The sequence below is a fragment of the Lygodium microphyllum genome, chromosome 7 (genome assembly GCF_053477565.2).
Source record: "Lygodium microphyllum isolate KBCC chromosome 7, Lygodium_microphyllum_v1.1.10, whole genome shotgun sequence".
Taxonomy (NCBI): domain Eukaryota; kingdom Viridiplantae; phylum Streptophyta; class Polypodiopsida; order Schizaeales; family Lygodiaceae; genus Lygodium; species Lygodium microphyllum.
In genome coordinates this window covers 71,502,419-71,522,409 of record NC_141141.1, presented here as the reverse complement: position 1 = coordinate 71,522,409, position 19,991 = coordinate 71,502,419, and the positions used below count along the sequence as shown (strand labels likewise).

The following is a 19,991-nucleotide window of genomic DNA, read 5'->3' as shown; positions in this document are numbered from 1 at the left end:
TACCCACAACCTTGACAAACCTATAATTAGTGGGAAATTCGTTCATTCACACCTTCTATAGCACCAAATTAAGCCTTGTTGAAGGAGTGGCTTTCCACAACCTCCAAATGATGCCCTTTGAAGTCAAGTGAGCTTCAACAAAGGATATCATCACTCCTAGACTTCCAAGTTTTCTAAATGTGCATGTTTCTTCCTCTTTGAAATTGTCTTCTTGTTTTTTGGAAACTTTAAAGAGATTTCCCACTAGGGAAGATGAGAAATTTTGACAAGTAACCCTTAGATGCTCTTTGAGACCCATTAATTTTTCTCTAATTGAGTAAGAATTGAGTACAATTCATGTCTACAGACCAAAACTTTTGTCAATCAATATCGCATATTTCATGCCATTTTCACACCCTTTTAATAAAAAATCATTTGAGACATTAAGATTGGTTGCAACATGTGAAAAGGGAGGATCAAATGCCTTAATGAATTTCCACATACATTGCAAAAGGGAGAGATCACATAACTTATCTCATGCTCTTAACCATTTGGCAATTCCCAAGTAAGAGGTCCAAATATGCACTAAGCTTTAAGCAATCTCTCTATCTTGAGATCTTGAACTTGTTTTAGTCAAACAATAGAAAACCCAACCACTCAATTCCATGCCATTGACCAATAGGGAGCCTAGCCTCTAAAGTCCAAAACCTAATGAAAAATGCCCAATGTTGATTTACTTCAACCTAGTTGAAGTAAAGAAAAGTATAGTTTGTTAGCTTCTTTTTCAATCATGAGAGAAGCTTGATTATTCTTCTAACTAATGATGCCCATTGAAATGGAATGGCAAGTTATAATTACCTTTGGACTCACATAAAAATGTACGAACTGAGTTTTCAATCTTTCCCAAATTACATTGTTGAAATTGAACATTACTGCCAAAAAAGGAGATAAGCAGTCACAATACTCTTCAAAACAATAAGCTTACCACCAAAGTAATAAACAAAAATGACTGCTTTGACATTTGATTGCACTTTTCTTGTGCAAGTATTCAATGCATTGTTTCATAGACACCCGAACTCCAAATAGCACATTGGCCCATGTTGAATGAGTTGAAATTCGTATGACAGAATCTAGTCCTTTACTCAATGGAGCCCAAAATTTCGATGATAATTGACCCTAATAATTAAAGAGACTACTAGTGCACATCTTGGAAAGCGTCTATAGATCCCTTCTCAACTACAACAATGTTAGAGACAACATCAACAAAAATTAGAGAAACAAATTACCCATTATTAGGCAAAGTCAACCCTTCGATCACACCTTGTTGGATCTTCGTATTGACTTTCCTCATCAAGGGATCCATGATTATATAGCAAACAAGAGGGGGGCTTAGTGTCCATGGGAACTCAAGGTTTAATGGAAACTGAATTGCAAAAATGTTGAAAAATCCTCCAAAATTTAAGAAAAAAGATTCAAAATCTTAAACTTCCTAAAATTTTTAGCTTTTAAGAACGGCAAACATGTGCAACTTGATTGAAAAATTCCTCCAAAATTTTGAGTTAATGGTTTTTGTATCTACTATGTCAAAAATATTTTTCATAAACACTAGCTAAGGGAGGGGGCAGTGGCAAAGGGGCGTCCTTGAAGCGATGGGCTAATAGCTTAGTCAAGCCATTAGAAAAAGGGTTTGTCATGATCCCTACGAAGACTTATGGAAAATCCCCAAGAACTAATATGATCTTAAAACTATTATTATGCTTGAATATAGTCAAGTCGTGTCCCAAGTTGGTGTCCCAAGTTGGGGGAGTTAGAACTTAGCATGTGGAGAGAGTTAACACGAAATGTATTTTATTCTTAAATATATGACCTTAGGACCTCTGACCGAATACAGACTATAGTCGTGGCCAAAGGTGGGACTTAACATGTGGCCAGTGGCGACTCGCGAGAGTGAAGCGTGAAAGGCGTGCAAGTGTGCACGGCTATCGAGCTCGCCAGTTCTTCAAAATAACGTTTCGCGTCTACGGTCTGATATATAAAATAGGACCTACTTAGCAGTTGACAGTGTAGGCCGTAGGGTCCGGGAAGGGGGACTTTCGGCTTGTGGGGTTGCAGATCTCCACGTGGAAAGAGTTGAATGATACTCGAGTAAAGACAGTAAAGACTTGTCGTTGTGAGGCCCGGTTGATAAGACGGCTACATTTCTCCCACGTTCCAATCCGTTCTCCTTATCCTTTACTGTTTGGGAGCCTGTATGTACTATGCCGACGGCCGCTGCTATAATTATAATTGGGGCTTCGTTAGTGAAACACCAGCCGGCTGCCGCTTTCCTTCTTAGTTCCGCGGTCTCTCGTCAGAGACCTCACTTCCAAATTCCCATCGACGGCATGACCACACTCAAGTTGCGATCATCCACAGCCTCTCCTCCCACTGCTTGCACGGCCTGTAGAATTGTCTCTCTACGAATATCCTCTTCCATCTCAGCTTGTCGCCCTTGTTCATCTCGAGGAAGCTCCTTCTATGCCGCAGCGTCAAGGCTGATCAAAATTACCGTGCCAGCCCCTTGCATCAGCGCAACTAAGAAGCCCCAAAGTATGATCATACTTGCGCCATGATTTGTATTAATGATCAGCCACTTGGCTTCAGTTCTGCTAGTTATCAACCGATTGCGTTGAGCAAGATTGTGATTGTGCTCAAAATCTAGTGGGATGCAACGAAGCAATAGCGTGTTCATGCCTTGTCTTTACTTAGTCGTGGCATAGGGAAGGCTATAATGATGATTAATTCTAGTGAGGTGCGGGGAAATGTTAGTTTGGAATACTAATCTTGGTTTGATTGCCATCGAGTGATGGGTAATGTTCAATTCTAGAATCCGAGCTTGCATCATTGTCGTCTCTGTTTTCGGCCGCCACATCTCTGAAACACGTCTGTGTTCTTAGGTAGTCGAAGTGGAGGGATTGAGAACTCTTACAGCAACGATTATTATCAATATGAGGAGCAGTCAACGTGGACTACCCCGGATCTGAGCTGGCAGAAGGGCGAGGGGGCCACGTGGGGGGAGGACTGGAGGGGCTTCAGGGCGCGCCTGTGCGTCACGTCTTCTGGCGCTGCGCCACATGGGCGAGCGGCGGTGGCGGACGCCGGCAGCTGGGCACACGAGATCGCCGGCCCGGAGGAGGGCTGCGTCCTGGTGGCCACGCGGGAGCTCGAGAGGCACCCCTTGCTGGCGGGGTCCGTTGTCTTTCTCTCGCGCGCCCCGGACCCCCGCCACCGCGCCCGCCACGCGCCCTTCCGCGGCTTCGTCGTCAACAGGCGCCTCCCCTTCCAGCTCGACCAGCTCGACCACGTGGATCCCCTCCTCTCCCTCGCACTCGCCACGTGTCCAGCCTTCCTTGGGGGGGCCTTGAGCTCCACCTCCTCGTTCCATCTCGTCAGCGCTCACTGCGCCTTAGCTGGCTTCCGCACCCCGCTGCCCGGATTCCACGTCGGTGACAGCCAGGCCGCCCTGCTATCTACGTGTCGCGCCCTTCGGCTCCGGCAGCTTCCTGCTCCGCATGTGCGCATCCACGTCGGACAGATGGAGTGGGATTGGGAGAGATTGGAGGCCGAGATGAGGCTGTTCGGATGGTGGAAAGCCATGTCGTGCAGCCCCGATCTCTTGCTGGAGGACGACTTGTGGAACAAACTTACAAGTCACGATTTGTTTAGTTACTAAGCAAGTGACGTGTAATTCTCTAACCTCACTATCACGATTCACCATTTGTACATTCACTCTCCAGAAACACAAGCTAGTCCTAAATAAACTACTGGGCTCCACCAATTGTACACAACCTTTGTCTAACTGCAAAATCAATGCTATTTTCAGTAATTCTTCGATTTACTTTTGTGATTCATAGTGCTAAAGTGCCTCGAATTCAACAATTTAAAAACCTCTCCTTTAAGGACCCTTTAAAAACCTCTTTCAAGGGCTGGGTTGCGCCAAGAACAACAGCGCTTGTAGGGGTGCAAACGGAAATTTTACAAGAGCAAGGTCACACCTTGGTGCTTGCAATATGACAAGTGAGCTACAATGAAAAGGTGGTGGATGCATTGTCAAACCTTCCCTTGCAAATGACGTACATGTAGATTGAGCTATGTGTGGACCCATAGCTACCAATGGAAGCCCGTAACCCTCCAAGTATTGCACTAAAACTAGATTTTTGGCAAAGGTTTGTGGGGTTTGTTGATAGATGGCAAACCCCACTACCCCTTCTCTCACCTAGCGCGACAAGAGGTTTGTTGGGGAAGAGGGGTTACCTTCCCTCTCTAGAGTGGATTGCAACACCCAACTCCAAATTTATTCGAGTTTCATTGCCATCGTATTATTCGTGTCACTTCATTATTAAGGGATGGTCATAATAATGGCTTCTATTTTAGGGATAAGATTAGTGGCCAATATCTTCCAATTGGTTATTTTTCAAAATTACAAATAAAGGTTTGAAACTTGAATCATTAAAGAAAACGTACATACGATCCCCCACAAATTGCAAGAACATATCATAATGTAAGAGGTCACACATAACATGTGCCCTTTGTTACTGCATTATTAATGCATTACTTTCAACACATTCACACATTAAGGTGTGCCAAACTATTCCCCCACTACTCCCCTTTTGGCATTGTTACCATTACAATTTTGATGGTAAAATCACAAACCATGGCCTACTGTGAAGCCTCACTAATATAGTTTATGATATATTTTGAAGAATATACATTTATTCTATATATTTTTTCTAACTTTGGTAAAGATTTGTCACAAAATTTATAAATTTACAACATATGAATTTCTTAAAGTCCTCTTTGTTCTATTCTCATTCATGAGTGTTGATCCTCAACATTTTGTTGTTTATGATCTATCTTTGTAGAAAAAACTCAAAGTAGTATAAATACTCTTAACCTTATTTTTGGCAACCCAAACCCAATGAAATAGAAGTTGAATCGAGTAGAAGTTTTCACATTCTCCTTTGTTAGCCGTTGGCTTGGCGCACTATGTTTGCTCTTAGCATGGTTTAGACCCTTAGTCTTTACTATTTCCAGTGTAATGCAATCTTTAAATGCCTCATGAAGTTGTATGCCTCATGAAATGCAGTTCATAGGCAGCTGAAAAATGTGACTTGAAGAGGTATTGTGTGTCTTTCTTATGTATGGATCATTATTTTGGATCACCACCAATTGTATATTGGAGTCTCTTGCTCAGCAATGCAATATGATAGTGGGCACCATGATTCATATCTTTGTTTCTATCTTATTTCTAGCATATATTCTGATTTGCCATTATGATTGTTGTAGAGTGTAGTTCTATGTCTCTATGTCATTATTTTTGAGTTTCTTACTAGTTTTTTGATGAGGCATTAGGTATTTTCTACACTGCATGATGCAGTTTACTATGTTCTTGTATGAGACAGTTCAATCATATTATGCATTCGGCATAAAGTTAGGGCTGAAATACTTTGGCAATCTTGCCATGCTTTTTTGAATCTTTGGTATGGATGTTTAATAGAAAAACGCCTCCAATTGATGCCTAAATTTTGAAGCTCTGAGAAAAAATGACATTGTTTTAGGGAAGAAAACCTAATTTCCTATATGCAATTTGAAAGGTTTTTTGTATGTAGGATATGTGTAAGACTTGAAGCAATAATCGAATGACTTTGTTTATAGATGAAAAATGAATTTGCTATATGGAGTTTGAAGGCTTTTTTGTGTGTATACCCTATGATTGATTCTCTGTATCTTTGGTTTAAAACACTAGCAAAAAAGACTTTGTTTGAGGCCAAAAAATAGTATTTCTTGTATGAAGCAAAATTCCTACATGAAGCAAAGTTCTTGTATGAAGCATTATTCTTGCATGAAGTAAAATGTTTTGTATGAAGTAGTAATATATTTCTAGAAGCAAGATGATACAACCCCTTCTATGTTGTTCTCTATTTTTGTATCTAAAGCCTAATCAAAATACTTCTATTTAATGTCAAAAATTTGAATTTTTTGTCAACTCCTGAAGGAGTGACAATCGCTTGAAGTAGTGACAATTGCCTGAAGCTATGATATATTACTTGAAGTAACAAGATACATTTCACAGAGTTAATTTTGTCTTTCTTCTTGTATGATAGACAATTACTATGTTATTTTGTCTAGTCGCAAGTCTTGGGAATTGCAAAAACCATTAGCAAAGCAACAACATCAGGAGTTTCGAAAAATTGCAGGAGGAGAAGCATGAAGATTTTCAATCTTGGATGAAAATAGAGACAAATTGTTCACATACATATTTCAAAATGCAAGCACTATGGTAGGAATACCATCTCTGTAACAAACTCTGGTTAAATCTAGTGAGAAAGAGGAAGCGCCTTGGGGAAGTTACTATACATATATCCTATACATCACGTGTGTTCAAGGTCTATTTATAAATATCCTTATTTGTGATTTTTTTCTGAATAAAACATAACCCTTTTCTATTTAGTCTATAAATAACCCATTTATATTACAGCCTTTTGTATGTAAAAAATATATAAAAATAATATTTTAAAAATACCTTATTTTGAACCCACGTGATGCACACATATAATCATGAGTAACTTCCTTTTGAGGGAAGCACTATCTTTTTCTTACTAAATAGGAAGCCTACAGAGAATTAATGAGAGAATTAATGAGAGAGTATTTAGGTTTCATTTTCAGTTTTGGAGTTTAAAATTTCAATCTGATGAATTGCAATGGGTAAATCAAAGGAGAAGAAAAAGTAGTGCAAAGTTTGTTTTGAGTCTGGACATACCTCAAAGTGTTGTTCTTATGTTCATGGGTCTTGTGAAGAAGGAAAATCATGTAAGTATTTATGCATGTTTAATTTATGCAATGAGTTTGATGATATCCGCAAGAGGTTGATCAATTATGTATTCAAGAAGATGATGTTGTTATGGATGATAAGTTTGAGGATTGTGATTTTTGCAATGAAGATATCATTGTGCATGATTTTGTTGGTTCTCTTATTGGTGCTAAGGGAGATAATGCAACTACTAGGTTAGATTTTAATGAAGAAACTTTGCAAGAACTTAAAGAAATGCCACTACTCGTAATGCAAAATGCACCATCTTTGGATGTATTTGTTTAGGATACTGATGTTTCCAACATGCAGGATAATATTTTAGATCATTGCATTGCTCAATCTAAAGAACAAGTCAGTGTTCCACTACAAGAATTATGGGATTGCAAGATTAGCATTGTAATTCCTTTGTAAGAAGAGCATGATTGTAAGATTGGCACTACATTTCCTTTGGAAGAGTTGGTTGAATATGAAGAATTGCAGAATGCAATCAGTTTGTATGTTTTTTAAAAATTTTCGCATGAGGTACACTCTACGATTCAATCTCCAATTGAGATGATTCAGATACAAGATAGATCTTCTTGCAGTAGAATCCCCATTTTCTTGGTATTCCTCTTAGGGCTCCACCTGGGATTAAACCCTATAAATCCTCTTGAAGAGGGCATTGTCCCCTTTGGTTTGAATAAAAAATCGCTCCAATTGGATCTACGGTCTGAAAGTTATGCCTATTTTTGTGCACTAGGATCACTATGGACACGGTGTAGACCACTCCAAGACAGACACAGAAATCCCATTGCAGAATATTCTAATCATTGTTTTGTCACAAAGATTAATAGCTCATATTGAATAGGTTCTGAATAAAAAATTTCACCAATTAAAGTTTTATTGAGATGGCAAGCTCAACATGTGTGGACATTGATGATGGACCGCCTGGCTAGATGGGTCCGCATGTCTACACTTAGCACGTTGGTGGTCATTATGATACTCACATGGCCACTGACTTATCACTTATTATATTTAGTTTGTTATACCTACCTACAGTTGGCAAAGATATAGCACTAGTCGATTAGTGTAGTCCGTTATGCACTGTTTGACTTAGTAGGCCACTTTCCTTAATGTGGTATCTTATCTATACTTTGTGTACATTGTATAGTATGTGGAAGAAGAAGAAGAAATTAACAAGAAAACGTTTTTTCCTCCATTTGTCTTCTTGTGTTCTTGAGTGAGCTTCCTCTTGTGTATACAGTGTGTGTTTGGCGCAATAGCTCAAGCAAGTCCCCACCACATGATTCTTGACAAGTTTCCTGCCAAAAGTTACACTCCATTTACTGACAAGAGGTCCTGTGGGGGTTGCATCTATTGACAAGAGGTCCTGTGGGGGCTGCATCTAGATGGTTGGCCAAAAAAGGTAAAAGTAAGGCCCATGAAGAACTCCAAAGGGAGATTAGAGACTCTAGGACCTCGATAAATGATGAACCAAGCTTGCCATAAGATTACCATGGTGATATGTAGGAGGAAATGCTTGATACGGGTCCCTACAACCTTCTCAACAACACCTTATGTCAACATGAGCTTCATCACATGGAATGGCATACTGACATGGTCGTCAACCACCACCAAATGATATCCAAGTTTGATGAAGCAATTGAGCAAATGGCCCTCTCAAACTCGAGAACTCAACAATCCTTGGAGCATCTCACCACTCTTGTTGCTCAGCTAGCTAGCCTCATCCTAAGAGAAGGCAAATGACTCTAAGTGTGAATCTAGACATCCACCATCCCAGGAGCCATTGCATGGTCCATAGGGCATACTTGGTGGTAAGGGAATCCCCCCTTCTACTTATGAGATTGGTGAACCCTCTCGTGTGCATAATGAGCCCTTGTTGAGTTTCCCCATCAACCATGTAGCCAACACCCGGCTGAGGCCCTTTCCCACCCTTGGTAGAAACTCCCCCACTCTCCCTAGGAGCCCCCATGCAACCTATATGAATCAACCCTATCATGGACAATATGATACTAATGGCCAACATGGAAATCATGGGTAGCATGGCTATAATAGATAGCATGGGATAAATGCACCACATGGTATGTATGGGCAGCAAGGTATGTATGGACATCATGGGATGTATGGACATCAAGGGTTTCATGGGCATCAAGGCCCTCATGATCTACGTGACAAGATTATCCTTACTAAGTACAATGGGCAATCTCCCTCACCATCAGACTTGGAGGAATGGATGTCCAAGTTGGAGTCCTACTTCAACATCTACCCCCACACCGATTATCAAAAAATTATATTTGCTTCTCTCCACTTCGAAGGATTTGTCCACACATGCTAGCAATATATCAACCAAGAGAATTAGCACTTCATTGATTGGAAAAACTTTAAAATGCATATGGTCCAAGTATTTGTGTCCCCTGTGGAAAAAGAGTGGTTGGCAAGATGATGGTCACTCTTGACCAACGTAATCTCACTATATGTGAGTACACTAATCAATTTATGAACTTAACCATGTATGTGGAGAGCATCAGTAATGATGCTAAATTGCATAAGTATATCTATGGGTTGGAACCGAGCCTATCGTGGTAGATGTCATGGCCCAAAAGCCTACTACACTATTTGAAGCAATTGAATTGCTTGAGAGATATGCAAGGAAGTATCGTAAGAATGTACATTTTCAGCAAGGTTGTGGACATCCCTGTATCTCTTCAAGATCAGCCCCATATGGAGGTGGTTTTAGAGGCAGTTCTATGAAAACCTGGCACTTTTGGGATAGCATTTGGCTCTAATGCTAGGAGTAAGTATGCTAAAAATAAATTGTCCACTACATCACCTTCCCATGTTTCCAATGGCCAATGTTCGTTTCATCAAATATTGTGAAGGAATTGAAGGAAAAAGGTCTATGTTTTGAATGTGGGGATAAGTATACTACTGACCATGCCTCCAAGTGCCCTTACAAGAAGACAGCTAAGGTTAAGGTTCATAGCATGTATGTCATAGAAGATTGGCACAATGATGAGGATGTCCTACCCACTAACCATGTTGAGGATGTTGAGGATGTGGATCACAAGCATTTCTATGACCTAGAAGATGGGTTTCCTTTTAACCTGGGTGGTTGTCCATCACAAATTCTTGATTTGACATCCCACCCGCCTACCACTTCCCTTTGCTCCATCTCCTTGGATACTTGGATGGGTTCTCAAAGCCCGAGCACTTTGCGCATTCAAGGTAGTATCCACGATAAGCATACCTTCACCCTTGTGGATAGTGGTAGCACTCACAGTTTTGTTAATAAATTGGCCATTGACTGGTTGAAATGTACCCCTATGGAATTACATCACCCCTTGAAGGTCCAAGTAGCAAATGGAGAAGAAGTCAACACACATGTATGCCTCGCAGTCCCCTTATGCTTGGCTGAAAATTATGTGGCATTGGTTGATCTAATTGCCCTAGATATGGACCCCATTGATGTTGTCTTGGTTTCTCATTGATTGAAATAATTGGGGAAATTTTCTATGGACTTCTCTTAGCTCTACATGGACTTTGTGATGCATGGCTAGCTCATCTGCTTAGAGGGAGTTCAAGATCATGCAGATTTTCAGCTCACTATAGCAAAAAAACTTAAATAAGAGTTTAAGAAATACTCATATATCTTTGTCTTGCAATTGAATAAGGACAATGCAGGTCAACCCTCTAAAATATCCAAGGATTCAGTCTTGCAGGGCCTACTTGAGGAGTATAGTGATCTATTTCAGATGCCCATAGCCCTTCCCCCTAAGATGCAATTGCACTACCCACTTGATTTAGAGCCCCATTCCAAGCTAGTAAACAAGCCACCTTACAAACTCTCCAAATGTGAATGTGAAGAGGTTGCAAAGCAAGTCAAGGAGCTGTTGGAGATGGGTTTCATTGAACTGAGTTCTTCTCCTATGCATCCCCTGTCATGTTAGTCAAGAAGAAAGTTGGCTCTTTTTGCATGTGCATTGATTATAGAGACTTGAAAAAAATCATAGTAAAGAACCGCTACCCCATCCCATGAATTGATTACTTGTTGGATGAGTTGAAAGGGGCATGCTTTTTCACTAAGATTGATTTACGCTTGGGCTACCCACCAAATTCGTACGAGGGAGGGAGATGAGATAAAAATAGCCTTCATGATTGATCATGGGCTTTATCATTCTCTAGTGATGCCTTTTGGGTTGATTACCACCCCCGTCACATTTTAGAGCCTCATGAACAAAGTTTTTCAACCCTTTTTGTGCAAATTTGTGCTCATTTTCTTTGATGACATTCTCATTTATATCAAGTCACTAGAGGAGCACTTAGCACATGTTAGAAGGGTATTTGACATATTGAGAGAGCATCGACTCTTTGCTAAGGAGAGCAAATGTATTTTCATGCAGACGTTTATGGAGTACTTGGGACACATTGTGAGCAAAAATGGCATCCATACTGACCGGAAGAAAGTGCAATGTGTTAGGGACTGGCCCACTCCATCTAGCACCACTTCATTATGTGCCTTTCTTGGTCTTTCTTTATTCTATAGAAGCCTCATTAAGCACTATGCCACTGTTTCAGCACTTTTGACTGATCGATTAAAAAGAGAATCATTCTGTTGGGATGCCACTATTGATCATAGCTTCAAGCAGTTAAAGGACGTGCTTACTTCTTCCCCCATCCTAGTCTGCCCTAATTTCTCTAGGATGTTTACCATTCATTGTGATACTAGTGGAAGGGGTATTGGTGAAATATTGCTACAAGAGCATGGTGTGATTGCATTTGAGAGTCGCAAGCTTGATGATAAGGAGATGTAGATGAATGTGTATGACCAAGAGATGTTGGCCATCCTCCATGCTATCAAGAAATGGCACCACTATTTGTATGGCAGCCGCTTCCAAGTAAAAAGTGACCACTGCATCCTCCAATACTTCTTGTCTCAGTCTATTTTAACTTCTAAGAAAAGGTGATGGGTGACAACCTTACAAAACTAAGACTTTAACATTTCTCATACTCGGGGAAAATATAATATAGTGCTTAATTCACTCTCTCGGATGTGGGCATGTAGAGCATCCTCTATTTCAAAGTTGCATAGTGATTGGATTGAAAAGCTTCAGGAAGCTTATTTGTTAGACGATAACTTCAGCCACATCTTCTAGAAATTACAACATGGGGTCATGACTGAAAACTCCCAATATCAACTCAAGCATGGCCTTATTTGGTCCCATGGCAAGATCATCATCCCACACACTTCCCCTTTCACACAAAAGATCATAGAAGAGATGCATTCTTATCCCATTACTAGTCATTTGGGTGTTTTCAAAACATATGACAGGATTGCCAAGAGTTTTTATTGGAAAGGCTTATGGAGGGATGCCAAGGACTTTGTGACCAAATGTGTCCCATGCCAACAAAAAAAGGATAGTACGCTCAGGTCTACTGGCCTCTTGCAATCCCTCCCTATTCTTGAAGGGAAATGGACTCATATCACAATGGACTTCATCAGTGGCCTCCTTCTGACCAAGAAAGGTTGGAACAATATCTATGTGGTAGTTGATCACATGACCAAAGCTGCCCACTTTCTCCCCACCACTAAAACCCATTACATTGCCTCTCAGGTGGCCACTCAGTTTATGGAATATGTCTTCAAGTTGCATGGCTTACCACAAGTCATAGTACAAAATCAGGATGCTAAGTTTATGAGAAACTTTTGGCTGGCAATCTTTACATCTATGGATACCAAGCTTGCCCCATCCATTGCATACCACCCTCAGAGTGATGGCCAAACTGAAAGAGTAAACAAATGGCTTGAGATATATTTGCGGCACTTTTTCCATGATGTACAACACAATTGGGATACATGGCTCCACTTGGCTGAGTTTTCCTATAACAATTCCACCCACTCTATCATTGGAGTTTCTCCTTTTGAGGCCTTATATGGGTATAAGGCCCCCCTCCCTATAGTCTTATTCAATGATAAGATCAACCCTCAAATTCAAGCCAAGTTGGATCGCATGCAGGCCCTACTTCAACAATGCAAAGTAAATCTTCAAAAGCCACAAACTCACACGAATCTCTATGTTGATGAGAATAGAAGGCATTTGGAATTCCAAAAGGGGAACCAATCCTCTTGAAAGTTCCCAAGTCCTGCTACTCCACTCTCAAAGAGGGTAGCAGTAACAAGCAGGCCCACTGCTTCTATGGCACCTATCAGATCCTAAAGAGAGTTGGTGACTTGGCCTACTGATTAGAGGTTCTCCCCACTACCAAACTCCACAATGTGTTTCATGTCAGCCAGCTGAAACCCTTGATGGGCACCTCAGTGGACTATGTGGAAGAACTTCCCCCCATAGATGAAGAAGGTATCATTCAGTATATCCTTGAGGCAATCATTAGGCAACGAGATAAGCACTTAAGGTCTTGATCCATCAAGGAATACCTCATCAAATGGCAAGGCCTACCCCTAAAAGAAGCCTTATGGCACCCAACCACCATTATCAATAAATTTTCTCACCTCCAAGAGGCCCAATGGACTAGACACTAGCTAGTTATGCCCCCGTTGACCACCCGTTGCCTCCTGCAGACTGCACGCTATTTTCAAATAGTTTTGCATTTACTCAAATCTCAAGAATGTGCATCCTACATGGGCTAAAAGTACTTGTCATAAGCTCCATTTCGACATGCGGAACGCCCCATTTGGAGCAGTCTATCAAAAGTTATGAAAATTTTACCTTAGTAGGCCTGTCATGGACAACATGTTGTCCCTAGTCTTTACCCACCAATTTTCATTGTAATGTGGCTCGAACTAGTACTCTGAACCCCACTCCCTAAACCCACCCATCACTCCCCTCTAGTTCTCTTCATTTTTTAGGGCAAAAACCTTTCAGGTGGGGATCGATTAACAAGCGAGATACATAGAAACTAGGGGTTAGACACCCAATCACACTGACTAGGGGGTATATAAGGTGTAAGAGTCTATGATTAGGGCAACCAATTATCTTTAGCTTCCATGGATTCCTATTTCTTTCTCCCCTCTTTTTTGTCTTTCTCTCGCCTCTTCTAGTCTTCCTTTCCCTTCTTCTTGCTTTCTTTCTCTCTCTTTAGTTCTTTCTCCTCTCTCTCCTCTTAGCTTCATTCATTACACCTAGAAGGAGGAAATATATCATATTCTTGAAAGTAATCATGAGGGAGCATGTGGAGGACATTATTCCTACAAAATTATACTTCAAAATATTTTAACTAAGGGATATATGTGGCCAAGTGTTCATAAAGATGTAAATAACTAGTGTAGATCATGTCATGAATGTCAGAGAATGAGTAAGAAAATATTCAAACTAGAAAAAAGAAAAAAAATCCTTGCTTATGACATTTTTGAAAAATGGAGAATTGATGCAATTGATTATGACATTTTATTTGTAGTTGATTACCTTTTCCGTTGGGCAGAGCTAAAGAGTTAAAAACATCAAAGCCATTGTTGTGGGTAAATTTATATATGACGAAATATGCTACAAGTTTGGGACACCTTTAGAGATTTTGTCTAATAAGAGACATGGTTTCAAATGAAAATTTATTGATTATCTTTGTGAGAAAATGAGGATAACAAAGCAATAATTTGCCATCACCTTATTATCCTTAGTGGTGCAATGGTTTGAATGAACAATTCAATGGTGAGTTAATTAGGATGTTGTCATCTATTACTAAATAGTGTCCTCAAACATGGAATATCTAGTTGACAAGTGCTTTATGGGCATACCGTTTAGCCAGAAAAGAGAGTACTAGGACATGACGGTTTATGGAACAAAAGCTTAAATAGCCTATGGAAATAGAAATACTAGATTTGAGAATGTTTGAAAAATTGAGTGAGGGTGAGGAAAAAAAAATATGATGAAGAAAGATTGTTGCAATTGCAAGAAGCACAATTAAATAGGCAAGAGGCATGTGATTATTATAAAAGGAGCCAAGAAAGGAATCTTCAAAATTTTAGTCAAAAAATAAAAATGGAAATATAAAAAAGAAGACTTGGTTCTAAGATATAATAGCAAATTAATTCATACTTTTCAAAAGAAATTCCAAAGTAAATGGGAGGGACCATTAAGAGTAACTAAAACATATAAAAATGGAACTTATACATTAGAAGATTTAGATGGAAAAAGGCACATAAACAAAGAATCTGTGGATATAGATTAAAGAAGTATGTTTTAAGATTGATGACAATTAAACTAGAGGAATGGTTAGGACATAAACAAGCAGAACAAAAGAATGACAAAACCGAATGAATGATAGATGTAGCATCACTTTATGAAGGTTACTGCTGTGTATAAATTCTTGCAGCCTAGGGGGAGGGGTTAACATGTCAAGCGTTTTTGTGTAAACTAAAAACCCCTATCGAAACATTAGATAGGTTTTTTTTTTTTGGTTTAGTTGTATGTGTGATTGTTTATCTTGTTCTATTTTAGTTGAATTTCTCATGTGTTTGTCTAGAGTAGGAATGTTCTTTGGATCTCTTGTGTTTTAAAACTTGATAACCTTGGTCAAGATTGGTGTGTTTTTTTGGATAGGTTAAAGCTTGATTTCGATTGTAGCGGCTAGATATCCTAAGTCGGTATATTTTCTTGCTAATATTTTCACACAACATGGGGATTATGGGTTCATGTGTCGAGGTATTCAAGCTTAGTCTACCTACTACCTATCGACATGATAGCCAGGTGTGTGTAGCTGTCAATCATGTGTGTGTCATTAATAATTCAGTAGCTGACTTAAATAGAGTTAGAGAGTTAGTCAATTGTTAGTCACTAGGCCTAAGTTAGATGCACTTTTGTACTTTGTGTGGGTGAGAATAATAAAATAAGAAAACATAGAGAGAGTTGGCTGTTCTTTGTGTGGCCCTTATCTCTAACTCTCTCTTCTAACATGGTATGAGAGCCATGAAACCTAGTGAGCCTGTGAGCTTGGATTGCAAGAGCTAGAGTGTGAATCTATGTAGGAAGATATCGACAGCCATAACAAATATTTGAAGGGTATGTATGAGTTTTTTGTAAATTCCATATTTTCTTGAGACCATTGAGGCATGATAGAAAGGATCAGTGATATATACTAGAGCTTGGGAGCATGCCTTAGTGGCCAGCATGATGAGCATGCATTCAGTATGACTGATAGAGAATTGCACCTTCTACTAAAGCATCACACGTGTTATCATGCTAATGACGCTTAAAGTGTGGCTATTGCAGTTGATATGATGGTTGGCATTATGGAGCATCATGTGAAGCCTATTATTGAGCTTGTATGTCAATTATAAATACTCCTCTTGAACAATAGGAAGAATCACTGTGATCTCCAAAAATTGTGTGCCCGTTGTTTGGATGGAATGTCAAATGCACTTCAGTCATTGAATGCTTGATGGGATACACTCAACATTCATGATATGTTTGATAATGCTTGACACTGAACATAGTATCAATATCATGCATTTGGACATGATTAGGCATAGTTCAAGTTCAGATCTGGAAGTGTATTCATAGGTTGAAAATTGTTATGAAATGAGTAACAACTATTGAATATTTTGAGCTTTGTGAAGGGAGTTTGGTATTTGTAGATGCTTGGGCACTACTTCATGATTAGAGAATGTTTATTTTTGAATGCAATGAGCATTGAATGCTTATAGTATAGAATTGATGTACAAGTTTTTATGCAAAACAATGTATCTATGAGTGAGATATCATGAGAGAGATTATGAAGACTATGAAGCTATTGAAGATGAATAATATGTGATAATTTTCATTCAAAGTGGAGTATTCTTTTGTGTTCTCTTGTTCTTTTGATGAAGACTATGAAGAATATGTTAAAGTTTTGTTGTGATAAATCCATAGGAGAATTGTTATATGATGTTGTGTGAAGATTTTAGAAGATTCGTGTTTTTTTCCTTCTTATGGTTGATTAAAATATGAAGAACATGATTGTTGATGATACAAGATAGATTTTCTTGTAGTAGATTTTCCATTTTCTTGGTGTTCCTCTTGGGGCTCCATGTTTTTGGTGCACAATCAGGGAATACTGCCATCAATAAGCACCAACAAAGGCTAAAAATGAAAGCAGTGGCAGTGTCAGAGAGGAAGAAAAGCAATGGAACATTGGATAACCCCTACTACTACTGTTGAAGAGTCGGAGATCTTCATTGCCAAAGCCACTTTCTACAAGAAGTGCAGCCCTCAATGGCGGAAGCATGTCACTATCTTAATGTGGGCTGCTCTATGTGACACATAATGATACCACTATCTTCTAAAGCTACATAAAGTTGTATCACAATAGCCAATTGTTTTCCATAAAACTGAAAAGAGAAGTAGAAATAGAGAGAATAACCATCCATGGAAGATTTGGCCTTTATTGAAGAATTTCCAAGCATCATCAAGTGAGGGATTGTGAAGAATCTTCAAGAGTTGTGGTCAATTGAAGCTCACAAGAATAAGAAGGAAAAGAGTTGGAATCTATTTATGGATGCTCAACAGTAAGATACATAGGATGCTTGGTGCATCGACAACTTTCTGTTTATCCAATTAGCAACCCATTGGAAGCTAGTAGACAGTGTTCTTCATAACTTATGCTATTGAAACCCTACAAAGTTGGTATTATCAAGACAATGACACTATGGTGATCCTCAAAAGAATGAGTTTCAATACCTTTAGAACTGAATATCTTCCCCTCTCTAGTAGTGGAGTGAAAGTTAAATTCAGAGATGTTGAAAAGAAAGAAGTAGAAGGAATGTTGGCAAGAGAGTCCTCTAGATATTGAAGCCCTTCTGATTTTGTTTTTTTGAATACAAACAATTTGGGTGGAGCTAACTCTCTGATGAATGATACGATCAAGAGGCAAGCACTAGAACGAGTCTAAAGGTATGTGAGAAGAGAGAAGGCAAGAATCAAAGCTAAGAATAAGCTAGCAACAAAAGCCTCCTTTGATGCCCTTGCAACACTCTTTACAAAAGTCCCCATGGCGACTCAAGGTTCCCTTCCTAGTCTGATCCATCTTGAAATATTGATGATAGGCTAACGAATGTAGTCCAGTTGTCTAGTTTTAAGGGAGAGTACAATGAAGACCTTGATCTTTATGTAGCCAAGCTCATGTAGCATGTGTAGCCAACAATGCCACGACCCCCAAGTATTTGTTGGCAATATTCCCTGCCACTTTCAAAGACATGGTATTTCAATGGTATGAGAGACAAGCAGTAGGAGCTTTCGACACATGGGACATTGGCCTTCCTTACTAAATTCAGGTGTGAAGTTTTTGAAAAGTAGATGCAAGAGGAGTTGGGTGGAATAATATGTCTCTAGAATGGAATCCATACTCAAGAGATGGACCAACCATCACTTGGATGAAGGCATTCAGAAGGAGTTTTTCTTAAAGGTCTACAACCAGAAGTTTGTAAGTTTGTGGAATTAAGAAGACCAATTAACCTGCAAGTCGCAGTGGAAGGTGCAAGACTGTATGATGAAGTTGAAGCAAGGTTGTTAATGACCTTAGAAAGAGGAGTCTTACCTCCTTCCATGTTAGGAATGGTATATCCACCAAATGCATCCCCAAGGACTATTCCCTATCCCTACCCTTAGATGCAAATAGTGTCATAGTATAGTGCACTAAATCCACACTGGTTGCTGACAACAATACCTCAAATGATGGTTCAACCACAACAATAGTGGCAGCAAATAGTTTCCCCAATGGAAACTGAATAATAAGAGTGGAATCTTACCAACTAGAACCAACAACCACCGGTCTTAATAGAAGCCATGAATCAGAATCAGAACAGAGGACACTTTGGATCAACCCAATCACTCTATGCAATGATTACGAAGGCTTTGCAAAGTCCTACTAGGAGTACTCCAAGAGGAGAAAATTTGAAGGACTACCTATCAAATTGAATTGCAAGCATTAAGAAAGAGCTAATGGATGTGATTACAAAAGAGTTGCAAATTGATGACACCAAAAGAAGCATAAAAACAAGGCACAAAAGAATCCAAGCATGCATCATATATATATATTTTTCAAGAGAATAATACTAAATTGTTACAAAATCACTAAAGTAATATCCCACATAAGGGGGAGGGGGGCCGCATCTATTAAAGTCAAATGGTATGCTTTCAAGTGTTACATGCATGCATTTGTAAAGGGTAGGAATACTCAAAATTAAAGGCTAAAGGCCTTATAATATTAAATGTATTAAAGTTTCAAAGAAATAATAAAAATACAAAGGCGTGTGCTTTTTGGGGAAAAGGTGGGTGGAGTGCACGAGTGGTTATGTGCCTCTTTCCCTTTTCTCTCTTGTCCAATCGCATATTCTCCTTTTGGTGGTGCAAAAAGTTGTTCTCTCTCCTCTCTCCTCTGTCTTTTGTGCAAAAATTTCTCTCTTCCCTTTTGTTCTTGCATAATGGTTGAAGCTATGGATGAAGATGATAAATATGATGAATTTGTTCATTATTAAGTGGAAGATTTATGGTTTCTTTTCAGTTTTTGAGATTAATGGCAGAGCCATACACATAGATTTTGTGTGCTTTGTCCCTGGTTTTGTGGTTGATTATGTTCGTGGGAGGGTTGCTGTCATTTTGGTATGCAGCCGGGGAAACAAGTTGATCTCAAATCTGAGTTGGAATATGAAGGAGAAGAAGAAATGATAGTGGTAGAGAGAAATAGAGAGAGAAGGAGGGCTTGTGAAGGCATTGAAGGAGAATAAGGAAAGAAAGAAGCAACCATAGTAGCACAAGATCAAGTATGTGCCATCAAGCTCATGGCATCCTCAATATCAAAGATCCTCCTTCCTTTTGGCCATGTCTGCTGAAGAAGAAGAAGCATTCAGAATCAAAAAGAAAATGTTGAGTAGAAAGAGTAGAAGTTTAAAGAAGGCCCTACCGTGCTGGATTGATGCCTATTGTTACTTTAAGAGAGACATGCAAATATAAATTGCACCAACAACAAATGTCGAGTAGAAGACGAAGAAGAAGAAGAGTAGCGATATGGAAGCCACCAAACAACAAAATGTCAAGAGCAATAAAAGAAGAAACACATGAAAAGAAAAGAGGGGTTCGCCTGTGGCAGCAGCAACAACAGCAATTGGCTGCATATGGGAGAAGGGGAATGAAGTCCTGGAGGAGAGGATGGTGAAGCCAAGCTTCTGGATAGTGCA

The 19,991-nt window shown here is 39.5% G+C and overlaps 1 protein-coding gene across 1 annotated transcript; it reads left to right on the top strand.

The window, feature by feature from the left end:
• The first annotated feature begins 2,210 nt into the window (after positions 1–2,210).
• On the top strand, positions 2,211–3,852 carry LOC148033576 (uncharacterized). The gene is made up of 2 exons (XM_087681519.1): positions 2,211–2,568; positions 2,916–3,852. Exons 1-2 carry the CDS (start codon positions 2,238–2,240, stop codon positions 3,689–3,691), a joined length of 1,107 nt encoding a protein of 368 aa, XP_087537645.1. The 5' UTR covers positions 2,211–2,237; the 3' UTR covers positions 3,692–3,852.
• The last annotated feature ends 16,139 nt before the right edge of the window (positions 3,853–19,991 follow it).